We start from the raw sequence: 19,104 nt of genomic DNA, 5'->3' as shown, positions 1-19,104 counted from the left end.
TTAATTTGATGATTTTGAACTAAAAAAAAAACATGGTCTGGTCGTTATTGATAGGATATTTATTATTTACCTATGTATGGATTTCATTACAAAAAATAGTTTGTAAATTGTAATTTGTGATGGTATTAAAATATTTATTTTTTAAATTAAAATGTTTTGGATTAAGAGTCTTTTAAAATATTACCTAATCTCAGCTTCTCTCTCATTCTTCTCTTTTTCCACTTCTTCTCTGTACTTCATCATGCTTTGCTGTACTTCCGCATGGATTCTCTGACGTTCTATTGATTCTTGCCTTCTCAGTTCATTTCTAATGTCTTCCATTGTGTCATCCTAGGTGTAACAAGAACATGGCTTAGATAAATGTTGTGAAATTGCTGTATTTGCTTAAAAAAGGTATATGGAGAGGTAAATAAAATGCATTTTATATGTAAACAAATGGCCTTCTAAAATTTAGGTTAAGGTTTCTACATCTATGATTCATAGAAAATTTTATCTTGCCCCTTTTTCATTTAACACTTTCCCCCCTTTGTCCCTTTTTGATTCATAGATCAAGTTTAGGAAGTATTTAATTTGTATCTTAATACAGTAGGTTAGCCTAGATTGATAAATTTAAATTAATGATGGTCTATAAAGTAAGTATATTTGTCTATAAAGTAGCCTATAGCTCTAGTAAATAAGGTATACCATGTTTCCTGAAAGTAATTTGTTGTTTTAACGATATCAAATGAAATATTAAATATTAAACCATGAAATAAATTACTCTTCGTTAAGCTTAGGTCAAAAATTCACTTTCATAGGTTTTTTCATAGGTGAACCTATGAAAGTGGCTTTTTCACTTTCATATGTTCAATTAGCTTTAAATTGTAAAATACTTCTTTAGAAAAACTGAGTAACACTTGTAGCAAAACCACACATAACTTCACACTCACATATTCCTGGTACACCACAGACTTCTTCTCTTCAAATACTTTCTTCTGCCGTTCCTTGTAATCCTCAAACTTCCTGTCCTTGTTCCGGTTGAACTTCTCCCAGGTGCGGTCGTCCGTCTTGTACCCTGCTCCGGATTCATCCTCTTCTCCGGGACCAAGGGGACTGGTCTCCATGGGTTCCAACTCACTGTCGCTGTGCTCAGAGCTGTTCAGAAGACTTTCCTTTACACTCTGGAAAACCTGCAACCAGATGTAGACAATGTATCATATTCATAGTCATTGTGCATTTTACAATCATGCAATACAAAGTCTGATACTGTAGTTTTCACGGACATGAGGCTTTACAGACAGGCTTTAGGGAGGCTATAAATGATTCAAATAGTTATCGATCATAGTGGACTGAAAAAAACCAAACACTCAGAAAGGTATAGTGAACCAGGGCCAAGTGAAAAACTGTAAATATCTAACGAATTATTTAAATAAAGATTTGTCAGTGAAATATCAGTTGATGAGGCTATCTAACAAAAAGTTAAAATAAGGTAGGTTAACACATTGCGTGCGTGTAGTGTGCACCCGCCAAATTATTCGGTTTGAGTGCAGCCGCACTCCGGTGTAGGTCGGAGTATTTTTGTCCGTGCTTCGTGTATGACAGTGGCAGTTTTGTGGTGCAATCCGTTTGTATTACTCGTTCCGAAACTATACCTGGTGGATTTTGACTCACTCATTACGTTTGTTAACTGTAATTTTGTAGTTTTTACATTATTAGATGTGGAATTGCCCCTGAACTGGTTTATAGCTAATATAATGGTTTAATTACCTTCAGTCTCCAGTTAACATTTTCGATTAACATTTTCAACTGGAAGCCTGATGATAGCACAACGTCGTGCTGAAACCTAGGTCGCATTAATCTACTTACTTTGAACTGGAGACTGAAGGTAATTAAACCTTTATATTGTAATTTTGTGCTATATTAGTGTGTTTTATTGTAAAATAATGGCATCTACTGTGGGTGTTTGGCAAACTACGTTGACTCTTGTCATGAAACAGGACATCACCACACGTTATTTGATATTCGTCATACCGAAATATGCAAGCCAATCACCCGGCAATCGGGTTTGTTCGACGCTGCGGGCTGCGCCGCACTGGGGCTACGCCTGCCATTTGATGGGCCGCAGCAAACATGTTAAATCTGTTGTTAGATAGTAACAAGACCAGGGTTTGGACCGATACAAAAATCGTGAATAAATGCCACAGATTTAAATATACAAAGAAAATAAAGCTAAAAACGGTTACCCTTTGATCCTGTATTACATGTTAAATTGATGTAGATCAAAAGTTTTTCAAATCTGTAAAACTACATCCCTCCTCTATGTGCAACACCGGGGACCGCCATTCTACCTTAAATCTACAAGAATGATCTTCTTAACCTAGTCCAAAACAAAAACACTAGAGTAAAGTTATATAAATAAGTTCTTTTGATTTAAAAGTGGTAACTAAGTCCAGCCTATTATTATCAACCTTTTCTCAACGCTTTTCAAAAGTTGCTAACTACTGGCCATAGACTCAGCTATCATTGGTTCAAAACAACCCTTGTTAGAAAATCAGATCGATGTCAGGGTCAGGTAAACATGATGAATTCAGTGAGTAGGCCTAATCTTCACTACAAACCCTGGTAAAAATGTAAAGGAATAGGAAATGGAGGAAATAGGAAATAAGGAATAGGAGCATGAGTTAGTAACAGATTAATCTATTTTAATATATTCTTTTGAAGGCACAATACCAATTAAGGGACTTGCTACTATAGGATAAATTTGTAAACATACAACAATCAAAATAATATGCTGAACAGAAAGATGAAACTACTGTTAAATGTTAACAGTTCCAAAATACTAATTTTAACAGCTAAGTTAATAACAAAGCTGGCTAACTTGAATATGGTTGGCTACTATTTTTGTAGGAACCGATAGGTATATAACATGTATAGCTACAAACCTTTTGCAGATCAACATTCGGCATAAGTCTAGACTTTCGGACGTCTTTAGATTTCACAATGCCATCACCAACATCATCGCTCATCTGTTTCAAATCAAAGTCACCTGAGTCTTGTTTCATTTTCTGCACCGACAACTGATATGAATCCATCAGTTCTTTGTTCAAGATTTCCATCTGGGTCTTCTTCACTGGCGAAAGACTGCCTTGTTTTCGTGGAGAAATCCCTTGAGTTTGTGCAAATCCCAACTCAGTCAGATGTTTGTCTATCGGATTGTTTTCTGCGTCCCAACTAATTTTTGTAACATCATAAACATTTTTTCTTAAAGCTTGTATTTTCTTCTCGTTCTGATTCATGATGTCTTCTGTATCCGTCAGCCAATTGCCACTTTCTCTGTTGATGTTGTCGCTTTCAGTATTTGTTTTGGTATCTCGTTTCTTCTTTGAATCCATGCCAAGGTCAGAGAGCCTTGAGATGATGTTTCTGTTGGATTTGTTGCTTCCTGGTGAGCTCATGTCTTTTGTTAGCGACTCGGGCGAACTATCAATTTTTGTATTCTCATTGTCGTCTAATTTCATGTGCAGTTTTAGAGAATTTTCTGAAACACAACACACTCTTTTATCATATTTTGCAAAGTCAAAGTCAAAGTCAAAGTCATCTTTATTGCCACAAAACGTTTTTTTTTTATGCTCTGGCACAGCCAGACAAAACAGGTGACATTGTCAAACTATACTAAAATAAACTAGCTTATATTGGTAAAAATAAATACATAGTAGGTAACAAAACAAACAATTCACATTGATTTATCTTCAAGAAACTGACCAATACTATAATAATTCTTTTCCAATAAAAATTCAAAAATTTTTTCTTTAAAAGATACTAATCCTATTATAGATTTGTAGTACCCAGGCAAATTGTTAAAAAATCTTTTACCCATATAAGAAGGTGTCCTTTCCACAAGATTTAATCCGTGTATAGGATATTGAAAATCTGTATGAAATCTAGTGTTATAATTGTGTCGATTATTTTCACTGTGGAGTTTTTCAAAATTTGATTTCACATACAATAAACATTTAAGAATATACAAATTAGGGACGGTTAGAATCTTTAGTTCTTTAAAAAGTTGTTTGCAAGAATGTTTTACAGGTTTAAAAGTCATAATACTAAGTCAAATCTTTCTATATGAAAAAAAATTTTGTAGACGTTAAGGTCTTCTGTCGAACCACAATACTTTGTATAGCTAATAATTTTACAAAAAATTTAGGTCCCCATAAGCCAGAAACACTATCCATAGACACATTGATTAACTCTTGTAAAAATTTACTGACATTGATTACATTTAGATTAAAAGATTAATATAATATGAAATAAAATTAGGCTTTAAACATCTTTCACTTCCTAAACAGTTAGCCAATAAAAATTTAGATTAGTCTCTTATTTTGAATAAAGCTCTTAAAATCTAAAGCTTACCTAATAGCTTATTTTCCTTCCTAAGTTCGTCGTCAGAGTGCATATTTTCCAAGATTAAATCGTCCAAATCGTTAGAAGAGTCCTGTAATAGAAAACCACGTAAGAAAGGATTATTCACAGTTGCATGAAAAATTCTACACAATAATAAAATTGAACATTACAAAAAATTTGACAATTTATATGACTGAAATCCTTTTCTCTAATACCTAGGCAGAACTTTAAAACTTCTATAAGACTGACAAAAGGTTACATTGTGGAATCAATTTATTGTTTTATTGGGTAATGTTTTACTAGTTTGTTTGAAATACCATGACATTCATGTCCCTATCAGCTGATTGAGATTAACTTGTTGGTATAAAAATATTTTTATTAGCTCTTAGCACTTCATTATTTCAGCTATGATCATAATATCAGGAGATATACCAATATACAAAATGAGGATTCAAGAACTGATAAAACTTTTTGGGCCTATGAACAAAAGAAACGACAGAAATTTAAGTAGTCAGGTTATACCATCAACATTACATATTAAAGTGGACATCTATAAGAATTTTAAGAATTTAAGTACCTATTGGTAGTTTACGCAACGATTGCGTAAAGATAGTGTTAACGACACAAGTAGAAAATTTAAGGTACAAGCCTTGACGAGTGACTTAAAAACTTCTACGAGTGTCGGTAACACTATTTACGCGAGGTGCGTACACTACTTTACCTACGACAGTGTTTTAGTTACTAAAAATCACCACTTATAACTTCTAAGAGAGGTTATGTTTTCGTTTATAACCTCCCATTGCCACTGACAGTGATGCAACGAAATATTGAACCAAACACTAATTTCACCAATCAATAACAATTAAATTGGTAAACAGCTGATTAGTTGAAGTTCGAATCATTACAATTTTACTTTTTCTCTCTCAATCCTTGAACCTCATTGGTCCTTTACCCGTGTTGTTATGAGTAAAACTATGCTGTTATGAAGTAAACAATGCTGTTATGAGATACTTTTCAATTTTAAGAACTGTACTGAAACGGCAACTTTAAAAAACGGTCGTAGGTAAAACCTATTATGATACTGTGTGTAATGAGTTTATATAGTAAAATAAAATATCGTATCAAAGCAAAATATATGGACCAGCTGTAGCCAGTTCAACTCTGTTTTAACAGGAAAATAATTACCTAATGGTAAAAGTCTCAATAAAGGGTGCTATGAAAGTTAAAATATTTCCTCTTTTAGTTTTGCAAACCATGACAGATGATCGAGACATAACAGATGTTTCACTACAAGGTACCCATGCATTTAAACATGGTTAAAAAAGTATGCATAAGAAATAAGGTGGTATCTTGTAGCAAAGTACCCATTGCTACAAACTTGCGACAATTTTAACAAGTGAAAGCTTTTTTAACCTTGCATTATTGTATAGATAATAGTATATGTACAGTTTTTAATTAGTTTTACAATTTACTTGTTTGTAGTAGTCAAAGGTTTTGCTTACGTTTGTCGTTGACTCATCCTCAGAATCTGACTTGGAAAACTCAATGTTGATTGGCTTATTGATGATATCAGCAAATCTAACATTCTGTTTGCGTTCGTCTTTCATCTCTTGAATACGCAGCTTCTCTTTCTCTTCGCCTGGGAGGAAAGAAAGAATTTAAATACATAAATATCAGGTTAGCTTGTAAAACTCTTACACAGTCACAAGTTTTAAACAATTGATAGTTGTAATACTTGTTACCAGAGATAAAAACCAAGGAAGCAGTAAACCTGTAGACTGAGTGAACTTCCATTTGCCTAATTGGCTTTTCTGGCGAAAATAAACTTTCTTTGGTCTAGTTAGCTCAAAATTATGTAAGTGGTGTGTAAAATTTCCAGCCAAGTGTACTTTTGAGCTTTGTGATAGCAGCTATCTAGCGAGTGCAGTATACTAGGCTACTTTACAAGCTGCGTGTAAAAAATAATCCTGTAGCCTAAAACTTAGCCCTGAGTCATCAAGCTTTAAAATATGAATAAAGAATTTATTGATAACAAACAACTTACTGGTAAGAAGGGCTGGATCGACATCCCACAGTTTGGTAGTGGGAGAAGGTTTATCCCTCAAAATACCCCGCAATCCACTTGTATTGGGGGACTTTAGGTCACTCGAAGAAATCTCCAATTCACTCTTCAAACTCGACAAACTCTCCTGAAGGCTCACAAACTTTTTCGATTTGATCAACTTGTCGAAACCAGATTCTCCAAGACTTAAGGAATGTTTGAGTTTTCTATCTTCAACTTCGTTGTTTGGACTTTTCTCATCTGATGAATCTAAGCTGTCTGCTTCGCGGACGATTTCAAAGGACTTGAGACCAGAATCGTCCAAAAGTTTTTTGGCCTCATCTGTAGGACTTGGGCTTTGTTTTTGTTTTGATTTTAAAAATGCCGAGCCTCCACCTGGAAGTTAAAAGTTTATTATTAAAAAAATAAACTAAATATTATGGTATCAAATATTTGTAAGTTCATTTTTTGTGATAATTTTATGTAGAAGGGATTATTGCAAACATTTACCAACATAATTACTAAAAAGATTTCTTGAGATCAGAGTAATTAGAGTTGGAGTTGTTTTCCTCTTGGATTTTTTTTCTTCTTTTGACTACTTAACTGTCTATTCTTAACTGTTCTTGTTGTGATTATCCGGCATGGACTAAGTTTGTGTACAATACTAATCGTCACCTATCTTGCACTATCTCACTTGAAGTCAGGTTCAAATTTCAGCTCTTGATTGTTGTGAAAAAACATTGGTATTTTACCAATCGAGATGAAAAACGTCAACAGCATTTACCCCTCAACCCTACTATCACTATTCCACCAACCAGTTAGCTTAATGCCGGGAGAGCGAGCGCCAGACTTCTCCTTGACGTCCGGGGAAGGTAGACCAGCCGTCACATTGACAGGGACGCCCAGGGAGTCTATGTCTATGCGGCTGGGGGAGGGGGCCGGACTGGAGAGACGCAGACTGAGGCCACGCTTGGGGGAGGTGGAGGTGGCACGACGTTTGGGCGGCAGCGGTGGACGGCCAATAGGGTTGAGCACCTTCCTACCATCAGGGGACGGGGGCTACAAAGAGTTATTTGTAAGAATTATTTTTTTAGATAAGTTTACAGTTATTTAGGATAGAAATTAGTATGTTTTCTCCACAAGCTGAAGATAACACATGGAAAACAAACAAGTATGCTGTTTGAAACTGGACCAGCAATCATTCATCATTAGTTTTTTTTATGAATTATCTTGGCTAAAGAAGTTGGTCTTAGTCAGTACTAAAGCAACACAATGCATCTCATTTGGGTTTAAATATACCGTTACAAATCCACCATAATTGATAATAGTAATAATTTCTAGGAAGAATTATGTTTAAGTAGTTGTGGATGAAATAAAAACATACTGTTACATACCAGCAGTGAAGGTGACTTGATTGGCTAAAGGGAATATGGTAAGGTAATCAAAGAAAAAAAAAAAAAAAATCCCCACCTTCTTTTAAAAATTATTTCATAATAAAAACTTTAGGTCTGAATATTCAGACAACAGACAAAACTAGATTAATCTGTGTTATGTTATAATAAAAAGGACAAGAGGAAGGGATGGTATTTTTCAGGTACTTTTTTCAATGAGATCTAAAAGTAGCCAACAAAGTAACAAGTTAGCAAGGATGCTCAAGGTAGCATGTTTGTTTCATGCTGTTTGTGCCAGACATTTTACAAACAGTAGTAAACTCATTGTCCTTATCAATGAATATAGGAGATCTACTACCACAACAAGTTGTGAAGTAGTTTTTGTATCCACATGTTAATGTGACACTTTACTCCTCCAGATTCAACAATACAGTTTGCTGTTGAATATTAATGACTATCATCATAATTTTACAAACCAATACAAAGGAAAAACATATTAATATTAATTTCCATGCCCCTACCTTGGCGGGGGAGGTAAGTCTAGACTTGTGAGAGGAGGGAAGATTTTTGGATGGCAGCATGTCTGAGGTGGTCACTGCTTCTTCAAAACTTTTCAGATCTTCTTTCATTGACGTTTTTGAGTCGTCATCACCTAGAAAAAGGAATAAAATTGTCAAAGGAAGTAATCAGTGAAAAATAAAATTGCATTTTCCTTAAGAGTCTCCTTATCTGTAGGCTACTACTACCTATGTATTTTATCTTTTGTATTTCTATCGGTTGGTTATGTATACAAAAATTCACCGCAGTGACACAGCAACTGTTTTTTTTATTGTTGCCAAAAGCGTTCAAAACTTTGTTATTATTTAATGCCAACTACTGCTTAAGTGGAAATGCACAATTGTAACTACATTCTTTAAAACTACAATACAGTTCACATCTTCCATTTAAAACGTCAATCTTGCATATCTTTCGTGTTGGATATTGTCAGAAGATGTAAATAATGAAATAGTTGTAACTCGCCTTCCATAAAAGCTGTATCTCATGTATTATTTATTTAGCATTTGGTTGACCTGTACTAAATGTTTCATATTTTGTGTCAATTGGCTCACTATTCAAAACTTCTAAAGTTATTGGTTTTTAGGTGAGATTAATTAGCGAGGGCTTATAGGGGTTGATGTAGTGGTTGGTTGGGTTGTTGTTGTTGTTGGTTGGGTTGTTGTTGTTGGTCTCATAGACTGGTGTGTTGTGTGATTATGAGACTTGGGTGTTTGGTGAAGGTTTGGAAAACGGGTGGAGCAACAGTCAACGTTATCCATCAAACTATTTTATAAGTTGGGACTAAATATTTAACCGAAAGTCTTCTCGAAAGTAACAGAATCTATATCCTTTCATTTTGAACGGCAGATATAGTGTAGTTTACACATACCAGCAGAGATGCTCTCTTCCTGTCGTTTCTTCTTCACTATGCTTTCGAAATGTTCATCTAGGGGATGGGTCCACTGGGTTTGATGGGTTTTCACATTGTAGTAGTAGATGCGGTTCACTCGTTCATCAAGACTAAAAAAACAAAATTACATTTACCTACTATTAATAACTATAATTTTTATTGGCACAAAACATGCCAACTTGTTTAAGGACTGGTGAACAAATGCTGCACCACTTTTTAACCTTTTATCACATGTAATACAATCTATTTTGATTCCTGATTTGGCTTATGTCAGCCGGCCTTAAAAAAAAACCAACTCATCTCTAAGGTAGCAAAAGTTATTTAGAATCAGTCAAATAGTTTGGTCATGAATGAGGAAGTTTTAATAAATAAGCATGTTGGGAAAGATTAAAAAAATTGTAGGCTGACAGAGATTGCTGGTAAAAAGTTTAAGATTTGTCAATTTATTTAGGTTAAGGCTCAAAAAAATAGTAAACAATCTCGATAGGATATGAATATTACTGTCATTATGCATGCTATGATTTTATTTAGTTATAGTAGACAGTAAGTCATACAGCTTTAACAGTAAACCCATCCAACATTCATTTAACATTAACAAACTTGCTTTAACCAAATCACATGTAATATTATTACATCACAAAAATTACTGCAAACAGTATCATTTCATGTATTCAATACTTACCATTAAAAACCTCCTACAAGGTTAAGTTGTACAATAAACGTGAATATAAATAGATAAAATAAGAATTTTGGAAGCACATGTTTTATAAGAGTGTGAGTACTAAACATAATCAGGCAGTTTTTCTGCCGATTTTGTGCAACCAAGTTTTTTCACCCATAACTGTACATCTGTTTCCTGACTGTAGCGCTGCATGCCTGCCCAATGAGTCATTCAAATCAAATCAAATTAACAATAACATTGTTATTGTTATAGTTTTGTTGTTACATGTAAATATTTGCAAGTTATTTTCTTCTTAATTAAGGAAATTATTTAAGTTGTACATTTTAATTTATTTTGTTGTTTTCTGCTCATTGTCCGGCTAACACATATTTTTGCTATGTAGGATTGGCCGCGCTCCTGGGTGGTCAGACATAATTTGATTGTTTGGGTTTCATAAACTCACCAAGCTTTCCACTCCTCGGGCAGTGGTGACATAAGCCCATCGAGTGCGATGGTAAGCAAATGCTTCTCAGTGTCGGGGTTGATGCCGATCTTGATAGCATAGTCCCTCACCTCTGTAACATGTATGGTTATTTTAGAATATACAACATTGTGAGTCTAAATAATGTAATAATAATGAGTTCAAGTTTTGGAATCCGCAATTTGCTCTGATCTTAATGGGGAGGAACACAAACATGTCAACTAGAACACACAATGATTAATACACAAGAGGGAAAAACCATAAACAAATTAGCTAAAATCAACAAATGTTTGAAGCAGCCAAATTAGAAGTGGCAAACAATAAGTAAAAATTAAAAACTGAAAAAAAAAACTTTACTCTTCTTTGGTGGATCTTCCATTTTAAGTTACTAAAGATACTTCCATGTCAGAGATTTTAGGATTAAGGAGTACTTAAGGAGTACTTAGATTTTCTACTTTGGGAAAGAAAAAATAATAGTCTTTCTTTGGAGACATAAAAATGGAAAAGTAAACTGGTCCCGGCTCTAGGTCTTGCCGGGAAATAGGTCTTCAATTAATGTACTAGTGGCCTGTAGGGACATAAGTCCCTAAAGCTCAATAATGTAAAACAAATTATTCTAATATTTAAACATGCTCAGAAATATATTATTTATGTGTCAGAATAGATATCCCTGTACACCATATCTTTTGTGTAAAAACCCGTTTGTTGAATGTCTTTATTTGCTTTTGTTGATGTTATTTTCAATAAATAATTTGAATCACTCCATAGGTTTAATTCTGCTAAAGGCAGCAAACAAATAATTGTTTGTGAATTCCCAGGCTATTTTCTAAGGCCCCTATTAGACGAGGTAGCCTGGCGACGTCGCCAGCGACCAAACTGGCTACTCAGCTTGTCAAGGGTCATTGATTCTTATGGATGTTATTACACGAGGGTAGCCAGCGACGCAGCCACACTTTGGCGACCGACTGGCTACCGAGCCCCGTCGCCACTTCGGTAGCCACTGGCTACCCATATTGACGACGCTGCGTTGTAGCATATGGAGCTTATTACACTAGGTCGCCAGTATCACGTCGCCACTCGGTCAGTTCATATCACGGGGGTACTTGCACACTGTTGTGTTGCGTTCTGTTGTGTTATGAGTGGGGAATTGTTCACTTCAGTTGATAAAATGTCTACATCTGATTCAGTCGAAGGGATACGCGAAGATATAAAGAAAAAAGAAGAACCTCCGACTCCGATAGGATATCAAAAGAAAAAAGCAAATAAAAAGCAAGAAGAGCTCATGAAAAAGTGTCAGAAATTGGCCGACACAAAGGTGAATACTGAAGACTTAAGTAGATACTTATAATCACTCATTATTCACTGTAAACATACCGCTCATAAGTACAAGTGCAAGACAAGCACTCACAACAAAATGAGTAACGGCGGTAAAATTCTTGCTACTCAACTGGCTACTAGGTTTGGTAGCCAGTGCGCCGCCAACTACTGTCGCTGGCGACGTCGCCAGGCTACCTCGTCTAATAGGGGCCTAAGAGTAGCCTTTGAGGTTATTTCACTTCATACAAAATATTGACTAAAGACTACAATAAATCCAAAATTTAAAATGTTAGTAAATGTACAAAGAAAGTGTAGAATAAATCTTGAACATATGTTTTGAAATAAAAACGGAAAGTAAATAGAAACAAAGCAGAAGTTTTCCATTTAATCTCGAATTGTTAATTATTTAATTTAATCGTCAATATGGTTATTTCATGTTATACGTTAAAAATACACAAATTTGAAAAGTTTCACAGAAAAATAATTTATTTCAACATTCTATAACGTACATCCCGGTAACTAAAAAGTCTTAATTATTATAGTTAACGATATTTTATATAGTACATTACAGAATTGACTGGCAATTAAGTCATCCAAATGTTAATATTGCGTACCGGCTTAGTGATAAATCGTGATCAGCTGTATTGAAGTAAACAAAAATCAGGAGTAAATGGCTTCTAATGATGCTATTCTTATGGAGAATATTTTACGTTATATCTAATTTTGTGTTAAAATTTAGGGAATTTCACTATTTTTCCCGCTGTCACGTGATCGAGACCTTTAATTTGAGCTCTCTCCCGTCATTCTACGACTTCCCAGTCGCCCACAATTTTGACGCAAAGAATCGGCTTACGTAATTAATATATAGATAGATTGTGCAAATATAGATAGACTGATTGTCAATATGTTGATGTTGTCGTTGAGTTTGCTGGATTCTAGGTTTCTTGTTCTTATTGGTAGGAAAAAACTAGAAAAATCGCAATCGCTAACGGAAAACTGTCACTATATAACTAAATATAAACCACGCTTAAAACTTAATTTAAGCAAAATATCAAAAATGCTGGCAGCAAAGTGGGTGTTTTTAATTAATTACAATTTGTCTCTATGATTAATGTTTGTTGCAGTGCATAATAATACTGTATCTAAGCTTACTAATATTAATAGTGTATTCTTAAACCTTATAAAGCAACAAGACAAACAATCACACAAAAGTTTGGTAAAAGTTGACTATAGTAATATCGGAAAACTTGATAAATATATCAGAAATGGGGGTAATTTATTGTATTCTTAGTGCCGACACATAAAAATGGTAATCAAGAAGCTAGTAAAAGTAAATTTACTATATATAGCTACTCATAAGAAATGTTATATTGATTTTTAATTAATAACACTTATTATCTTAATAAAATAGTTTCATGGCCAAAATATTTGCATGATAAAACCTAATAATAGACAAAAATATCATTCCGAGATCAAGGGACGATAAACATGAGCTCATCCTTCCATGAATGAGGGTCAACGGATGACCTTTGAATAATTTATCTCCACTTGAAGCGTGGAGATGTGAATGCACCAGCTGATGGTAATATTGATTGCCACAAACCTCCCTCCCTCCCACAACAAATCCTCCTACACAAAGTCAAACTGGCATGCAACCCATTCATAACAACTGTCTATATTAAACACTCAGCATGCCAAACTGAATATTAAATCCTGCTCACTTTATGACAACAAATAAACAAAAAGATTTTTTGAACAGCTATGAAGATTTCAGAAACTACTGAAAGTTTTTTATACAGTATATAGTTTGAAATATCCTACGTGTGATTGTTTTTTACGTTGGTTTTCAAATTATTGTGCATACATTCCTTTCGAACATTTTACATTGTTGGTAAAAGCTAATTTAAATTAATGGTAATCCATACATTCTGAAAAACATTAGAACAATTTAGTTGTACAGTAGAACCTCGATAACAAAACTTTCATTGGGACTATTAAATAAGAATTGTTATCAAGGTTGACTTCTTACCGAGGTTTGCAATATTTAACATGTGATTAGGGGTAAAATTAATTCAAGGGGGTTAGAAAATGACACTTAACTTGTTATCAACATTCCACTGTATTACTTCGATACATTATATAAAAAAAAAAATAAATTGAGCAGCCTCGACACCCTTGAAATTAAATAGTAGATAAGAATTGTCAAACATTTGGCACCTTCTGGCAAATGTAAGAAGATTCTTATCTTTTAAAAAAACATGTTTCAAGATTCAAAATTGTATTTCAATCTATAAATTCATTTTTTGTTAACAGGTTAACCCTTGACAATGATATAAGCCTATTTAAGTTAGCCCTATAATAAAATGTATCAGTTCAGATGATGCAGAGAGTTACACTCTACAGCGACACCGTAAAATTACCAACACAAGTAGACTTATCATCTTAATGTAAATTTTGAAGCTTGTTTTTCGTGTCTAGTTCATGTACGTCTACACTGATCGCTAGTGTAGACAACATTTCATTGTATTATTTTAGGGTCATTTTCATGACCTGTGTTTTACTGTTTGGTTATGTAACTAGAAGGTTATTATTTATTATTAGATTGTTTTATTTGGTTAAACAAGGTTTTGAATTATTGAAATAACAACAAACAAATTGTAAACAAAACACGACCTCTCAAATCAAATCGTCTTTATTTCATATTGTAGGCCTACATAAAACAGTAGGCTACATGGAATATCGTCAAAACTCCTCTACAGTGCGCTGGACAGAACTAACAATAAAATTGTCTCAGCTGATCCATAAGGATGAGAAATCTACTAAGGGAGTGTATTATCTATGGCCACACTTAGGTAAACTTATTAGGTTTACAAAAATATGTCAATTAGGCCTAATGGTCGTAAAAGTAATAAAAATCAACATGTTTCCAAAGCCATTTTTTTTCTTCCAAGTCCCCAAGATTTTTTAAATACCATAAATATAATTCATATAGTATGAATAATTCTGTAAGAAATTAAAAACACATTTTCTTTATTTAGAGCTTTAAGCCTAGATAAGATAACCTTAAGTACTAAAATGGTACAAGGTTTCAATAATAGTGTTATAAGAAAATTATTTCTTTAAGGGTTAAGAAAATGAAAAGTAGCCTATTATTTGTAAAAACCTTGAGTAATAAGCTTATTTTTTATCACAAAAGTTATTAGTCAAAATAGGCAACAATTATTTTGAGGGAAAGGCTTTATCCGTCAGCCATACTGACAGAGTTTTCAAGCAATTTTAAATCTAATTCTCGAACTTTATGGAACAAATTGCTCAATTTATCTGCTCAATACTTGAGGCAACTTAAAAATTTTGCTCATTAATCTAGCTCAATGGTAATTACTGTAACTTAAGTCATTAGAACCAAAAGTACAATGTAATGTATGTTGTCTTGAGTACACATCTTTTTACAAATATATCTTACACAAAATTAATCTAATTAAAATTTAGATTGGATGAAAACAGTTGTGCCAAATATAAATCTCTAAACAAAATTAGCATTACCTCACAGTAAGGCTGCGGCTCCACTTGCCGTAAATTGTCGCGCTGCAAATTGTAGCGCGCTACACGCGACAGTTGGTGGCTCCACTAGCAGCAGAGTACGAACTACAATCTGCAGCGTCCTCATAAGCACCGTGGCTCCACTAGCAGTTTAGTGTAGCGCGGAGGTCAACTTGGCCCAGTATAAAGCCGCAAATTAACATTCGTAGTGTTGTTGTTGTTATCAGTGTACTTCACGATTACTAGTTTCTAGTAATCGTGGTGTACTTTATCAAGATGACGCCGATTACAGCAGGAAAATGGTGGATCCATCCAATATTAAGCAACGGAAAGTCCGAAGGGATGTTCCACACATTGCATACTAAACTACAAAAGTATTCAGACAAGTTTTTTGAATATTATCGAATGTCCCAAAACTAGTTTGATTACTTAATAGAATCAGTATCAACACGTTTTTAGAAGGATACCAAACTAAAAGAAGCAATTGGAGTATAGGAAAGGCTTTCAGTGAAATTAAGGTAATTTTAGTGTAGGTACTGAATTTTAACTAATTAATTTTATACAGTGAACCCTCGCTTCAACAATCCTTGGTGTGTCGAATTACTCTACTATAATGGCCATTTTATCTCTATTTCTATTCTATTTTAATTTTATTACACTCATTCACCCTCAGAAGTAATATTTCTAAGTAACCAATGTAAGGTGAATATCAATGAGTTTCGTGAGTTTTTGTTGTACCTATTACTGTAATAATAATCTAAAACCGCCATTATTAGCTTTTTATTATAGGGCTAATAATTATAACAAAAGTACGACTGCTGCACTTAAAAACATTGAATGTTTTCACGTATTTGTGTCTCCAATCACTACTGTTTTACTTTATAATATAAAGTAGGAAACCCCTACACAACCTCTATAAAACAAGATTCCCAGACTCCCGATGTAATAATTTAATAATTTCTAATGTAATAACTTCACAGTCCAGTTCAGGCTTCATTGATTACAAATCAATCCACAAAAATAAAAAAAGTAAGGACACTTTAAAATGTCTAAACTGATTGTAGCGTGTGTGTCTTGTCCATGTATGCCTGTCGGTTGTACGTGACTTGACGCGGCACTACAATCTACAGCTAGTGGAGCCACCTGTTGGCTGCAAAATGTAGCGCGAAAATGGTCCGAGTTCCATTCCCGCGCGACGCTACATTCTACGGCGCACCGTAAAATGTAGCGCGCTGCAGACTGTCGCTAGTGGAGCCGCCTTCGTTTGATCGCTGCCTTCCCATTTCTTCAACTGACCGGCTACAATTTGCAGCGCTGCAATCTACGGCAAGTGGAGCCGCGGCCTAAGGGAGCTAGTTATTCTTTGTAGCAAGATTTAACTTCATTTTCAGTAAATTGCAATAAATGATGACATAATAACATAACATTGGGAATATTAGCCTAGTTGAATTTGAGTTAAACGGCAACATTAAAGAATTTAAATGAACCCTAACTATCCATCTAATAAACATTAATTTAACATTCAAACTGTCTCAGCTTTTCACTAAACTAAGTTACTAGCCAATATTGAAGAACGGTGGTCATAAATTGAAACAGAAAATTACTACGCTGGGTTTGGTAGACGACAATAAATTTAGCTTTAGATCAATACTAGGTATTCAAACTAGGGACTGTTATGTCCGATTTGGCGCAACTAACTGATACGTCAGAAACAAAATAACCTAATTTAAAATACTATGCCAATTTGATTTTTACTAATAAAAAATTGGGTTCTCACCTTTATTATTTTTGTTTGTCACTATTTTGTTTGTCGGCTATGCGAGCCCGACCAAAACCTGGTTTTGTGGAGATTCCGTAATTTGATAGCTTAGCCTATAACCTAGAGACTATATTTATTAGGAAAATCAAGACACTTAACACATTGACACCAGAATTATTTTTGACTTATTAACTTAATGAAAATCTGTGTAGGTTAGGCCTATGTCCTTTTATGTCTCATATCATATGTAGCCTAATATTTCAACACGAAATGTCCAATTTTAGCCAAAATAAAAGCAAAAAAAGAACAAAAGCCTCCATACCAATGTAAAAAGAAACAAAACATGTGTTGTGTGCCCAGCTTCCTCCCGGACACTGTTTGTGGGCCACAGCTAAGCCACTCTTTAGCAAGCTCAATATGGATTGCTCAAGTACAGGATTCGAACCCGAGCAAGTAAAAAGACCTCAAGGCTACACTCATCAGTGCAACACCTTAGCCAACTGAGCCACCAGGTCAATTGCTACCATAAGGACACAATGACACTAGCGCTCGTAGATTGGATTCGACAAAATATTTAGGGCCAGTGGGTTAGCAGTAAGGCTAGGCCTACCTAGTGGCGGAATGCTATGATGCAATCGCAGTAGGTTGATTGAAGAAGTTTTTCATACAGAATTAACCTATGACAGGAGTGGATCAAAACAAAACTCTCCGAGTTGGGAGGAGTATTTACAGAATCAACATACGGGGTAGAATAAGTACCATGGATGGATGATTGCTTTGTAAACTCTTTCTCAACAACAACAAAATGTTAATAACAACCAGATTAATGGTGTAACTTATTGCCAGCCAAGTGGTTAGCGTTTCGGTCTTTGATCTAGTTAGGGACAGGTTCGATTCACAGCACATACACGAAATAACTCACCCAACTTGTATGGCTTTCAACAACTAACCCTAAATAAGCGTTTGAATACTTTCTCTCTTTCTCTCTCTCTCACTAGAATACCTCCTGTGAAAAATGTCACCAGCTTAAAAGCCCCCCATAGGCTACATAAGGTGATTTTGTTGCCAGTCGATGAGCAGCAATCATATCGCCGGGCGAAACGTTTTTTTTTACTCCAGAAATCAGTCAGAACGTTTTTTTTTTACTCCAGAAATCAGTCTCAGATGACATCATGTGGCAATTAAATCAGTTTGTTGATCAGTGTGAGAATGGAGCTTGAATTTAAGTCACTTAACAGCAATATAACATTAGCCTAAATATTGAAAATGATTTAGGGAACAGAGCTGTTTTAAATGCAGTCAAGGAAATTATAAAGATAATAATACTAGGCTACTTCAGGTGACGCCAGTAAGACATCAGTGTGTATGCGCGAGGAGAATATCGCTCGAGACGATTGCTTGGTCCCACATACTTGAAAATCTTATCCCAGCGATCTCCCTATCACCAACAATTTGGTGGATTGCCAGGAAAAATCTAGCAATCTGGAAGTCGCCGGGCGATTTCAAAATTAAGTTACCCGCAATCCGATCGAAACACCCCGCCATACACTGGGCTATATATTTTAGGCAATATAGTCACCAAATCCAACCGGTAGGCTATCTTTAACTTTTTGTCAAAGATTTTGCTTTGATTGCCATTTCTTCTACTGTACATCTTTTGTTCGAATTTTTGGCATTTATAATTTTATTTTATGAACAGAATTTAACCTCCATTCGATTTTTTCTTTATCAGCAAGTTTAGTTGGTAAGGTTAGGTTATGACAGTAACTGCCAGACGCCTAATCCACGTCCGGTTAACCGACGCATATCCTCCGCGTAACTTAAGTTATATGAGCTAAAAAAAAGGCTGGTAAGAAATTTAATGTTTCGGCTAGTTGATAACCTACCCCACACTAGGGATCATACTAAGCTTTTAAGTTTTAGGTAACTTAGGCCTAACTTTTAAGTTATAATATTGGTTTCCAATTGAAACTACTTTAGTTAAATTTAAAAAAAATGAGAATAAGTAACTTATGCTAAGATAGCCCACTATACAAGTTTAGTGACTACCTATTTAAAGTTCAAATGTACCAAGAGTTTAAAACAGA

The 19,104-nt window shown here is 34.6% G+C and overlaps 1 protein-coding gene across 6 annotated transcripts in view; it reads right to left on the bottom strand.

Annotated features, from left to right (window-relative positions):
- The window catches only part of LOC128985741 (centrosomal protein of 164 kDa), a 96,620-nt gene that overhangs the window by 15,285 nt on the left and 62,231 nt on the right, over positions 1 to 19,104 (bottom strand). For all 6 annotated transcript variants that reach the window (XM_054405567.1, XM_054405568.1, XM_054405569.1 and 3 more), the window contains 10 exons: positions 10,384 to 10,495; positions 9,239 to 9,369; positions 8,334 to 8,464; positions 7,237 to 7,480; positions 6,425 to 6,817; positions 5,883 to 6,019; positions 4,390 to 4,471; positions 2,922 to 3,517; positions 930 to 1,169; positions 185 to 330 (listed from right to left, as the gene is read on the bottom strand). In XM_054405567.1, the coding sequence (XP_054261542.1) occupies positions 185 to 330; positions 930 to 1,169; positions 2,922 to 3,517; positions 4,390 to 4,471; positions 5,883 to 6,019; positions 6,425 to 6,817; positions 7,237 to 7,480; positions 8,334 to 8,464; positions 9,239 to 9,369; positions 10,384 to 10,495 (2,212 nt within the window). The remainder of the gene's footprint in view (positions 1 to 184; positions 331 to 929; positions 1,170 to 2,921; positions 3,518 to 4,389; positions 4,472 to 5,882; positions 6,020 to 6,424; positions 6,818 to 7,236; positions 7,481 to 8,333; positions 8,465 to 9,238; positions 9,370 to 10,383; positions 10,496 to 19,104) is intronic.

Source organism: Macrosteles quadrilineatus, unplaced genomic scaffold, assembly GCF_028750875.1.
Source record: "Macrosteles quadrilineatus isolate MER2022 unplaced genomic scaffold, UCM_ALF_1.0 Scaffold_2__2_contigs__length_208266976, whole genome shotgun sequence".
NCBI lineage: Eukaryota > Metazoa > Arthropoda > Insecta > Hemiptera > Cicadellidae > Macrosteles > Macrosteles quadrilineatus.
This window is presented reverse-complemented; position numbering and strand designations above follow the sequence as displayed.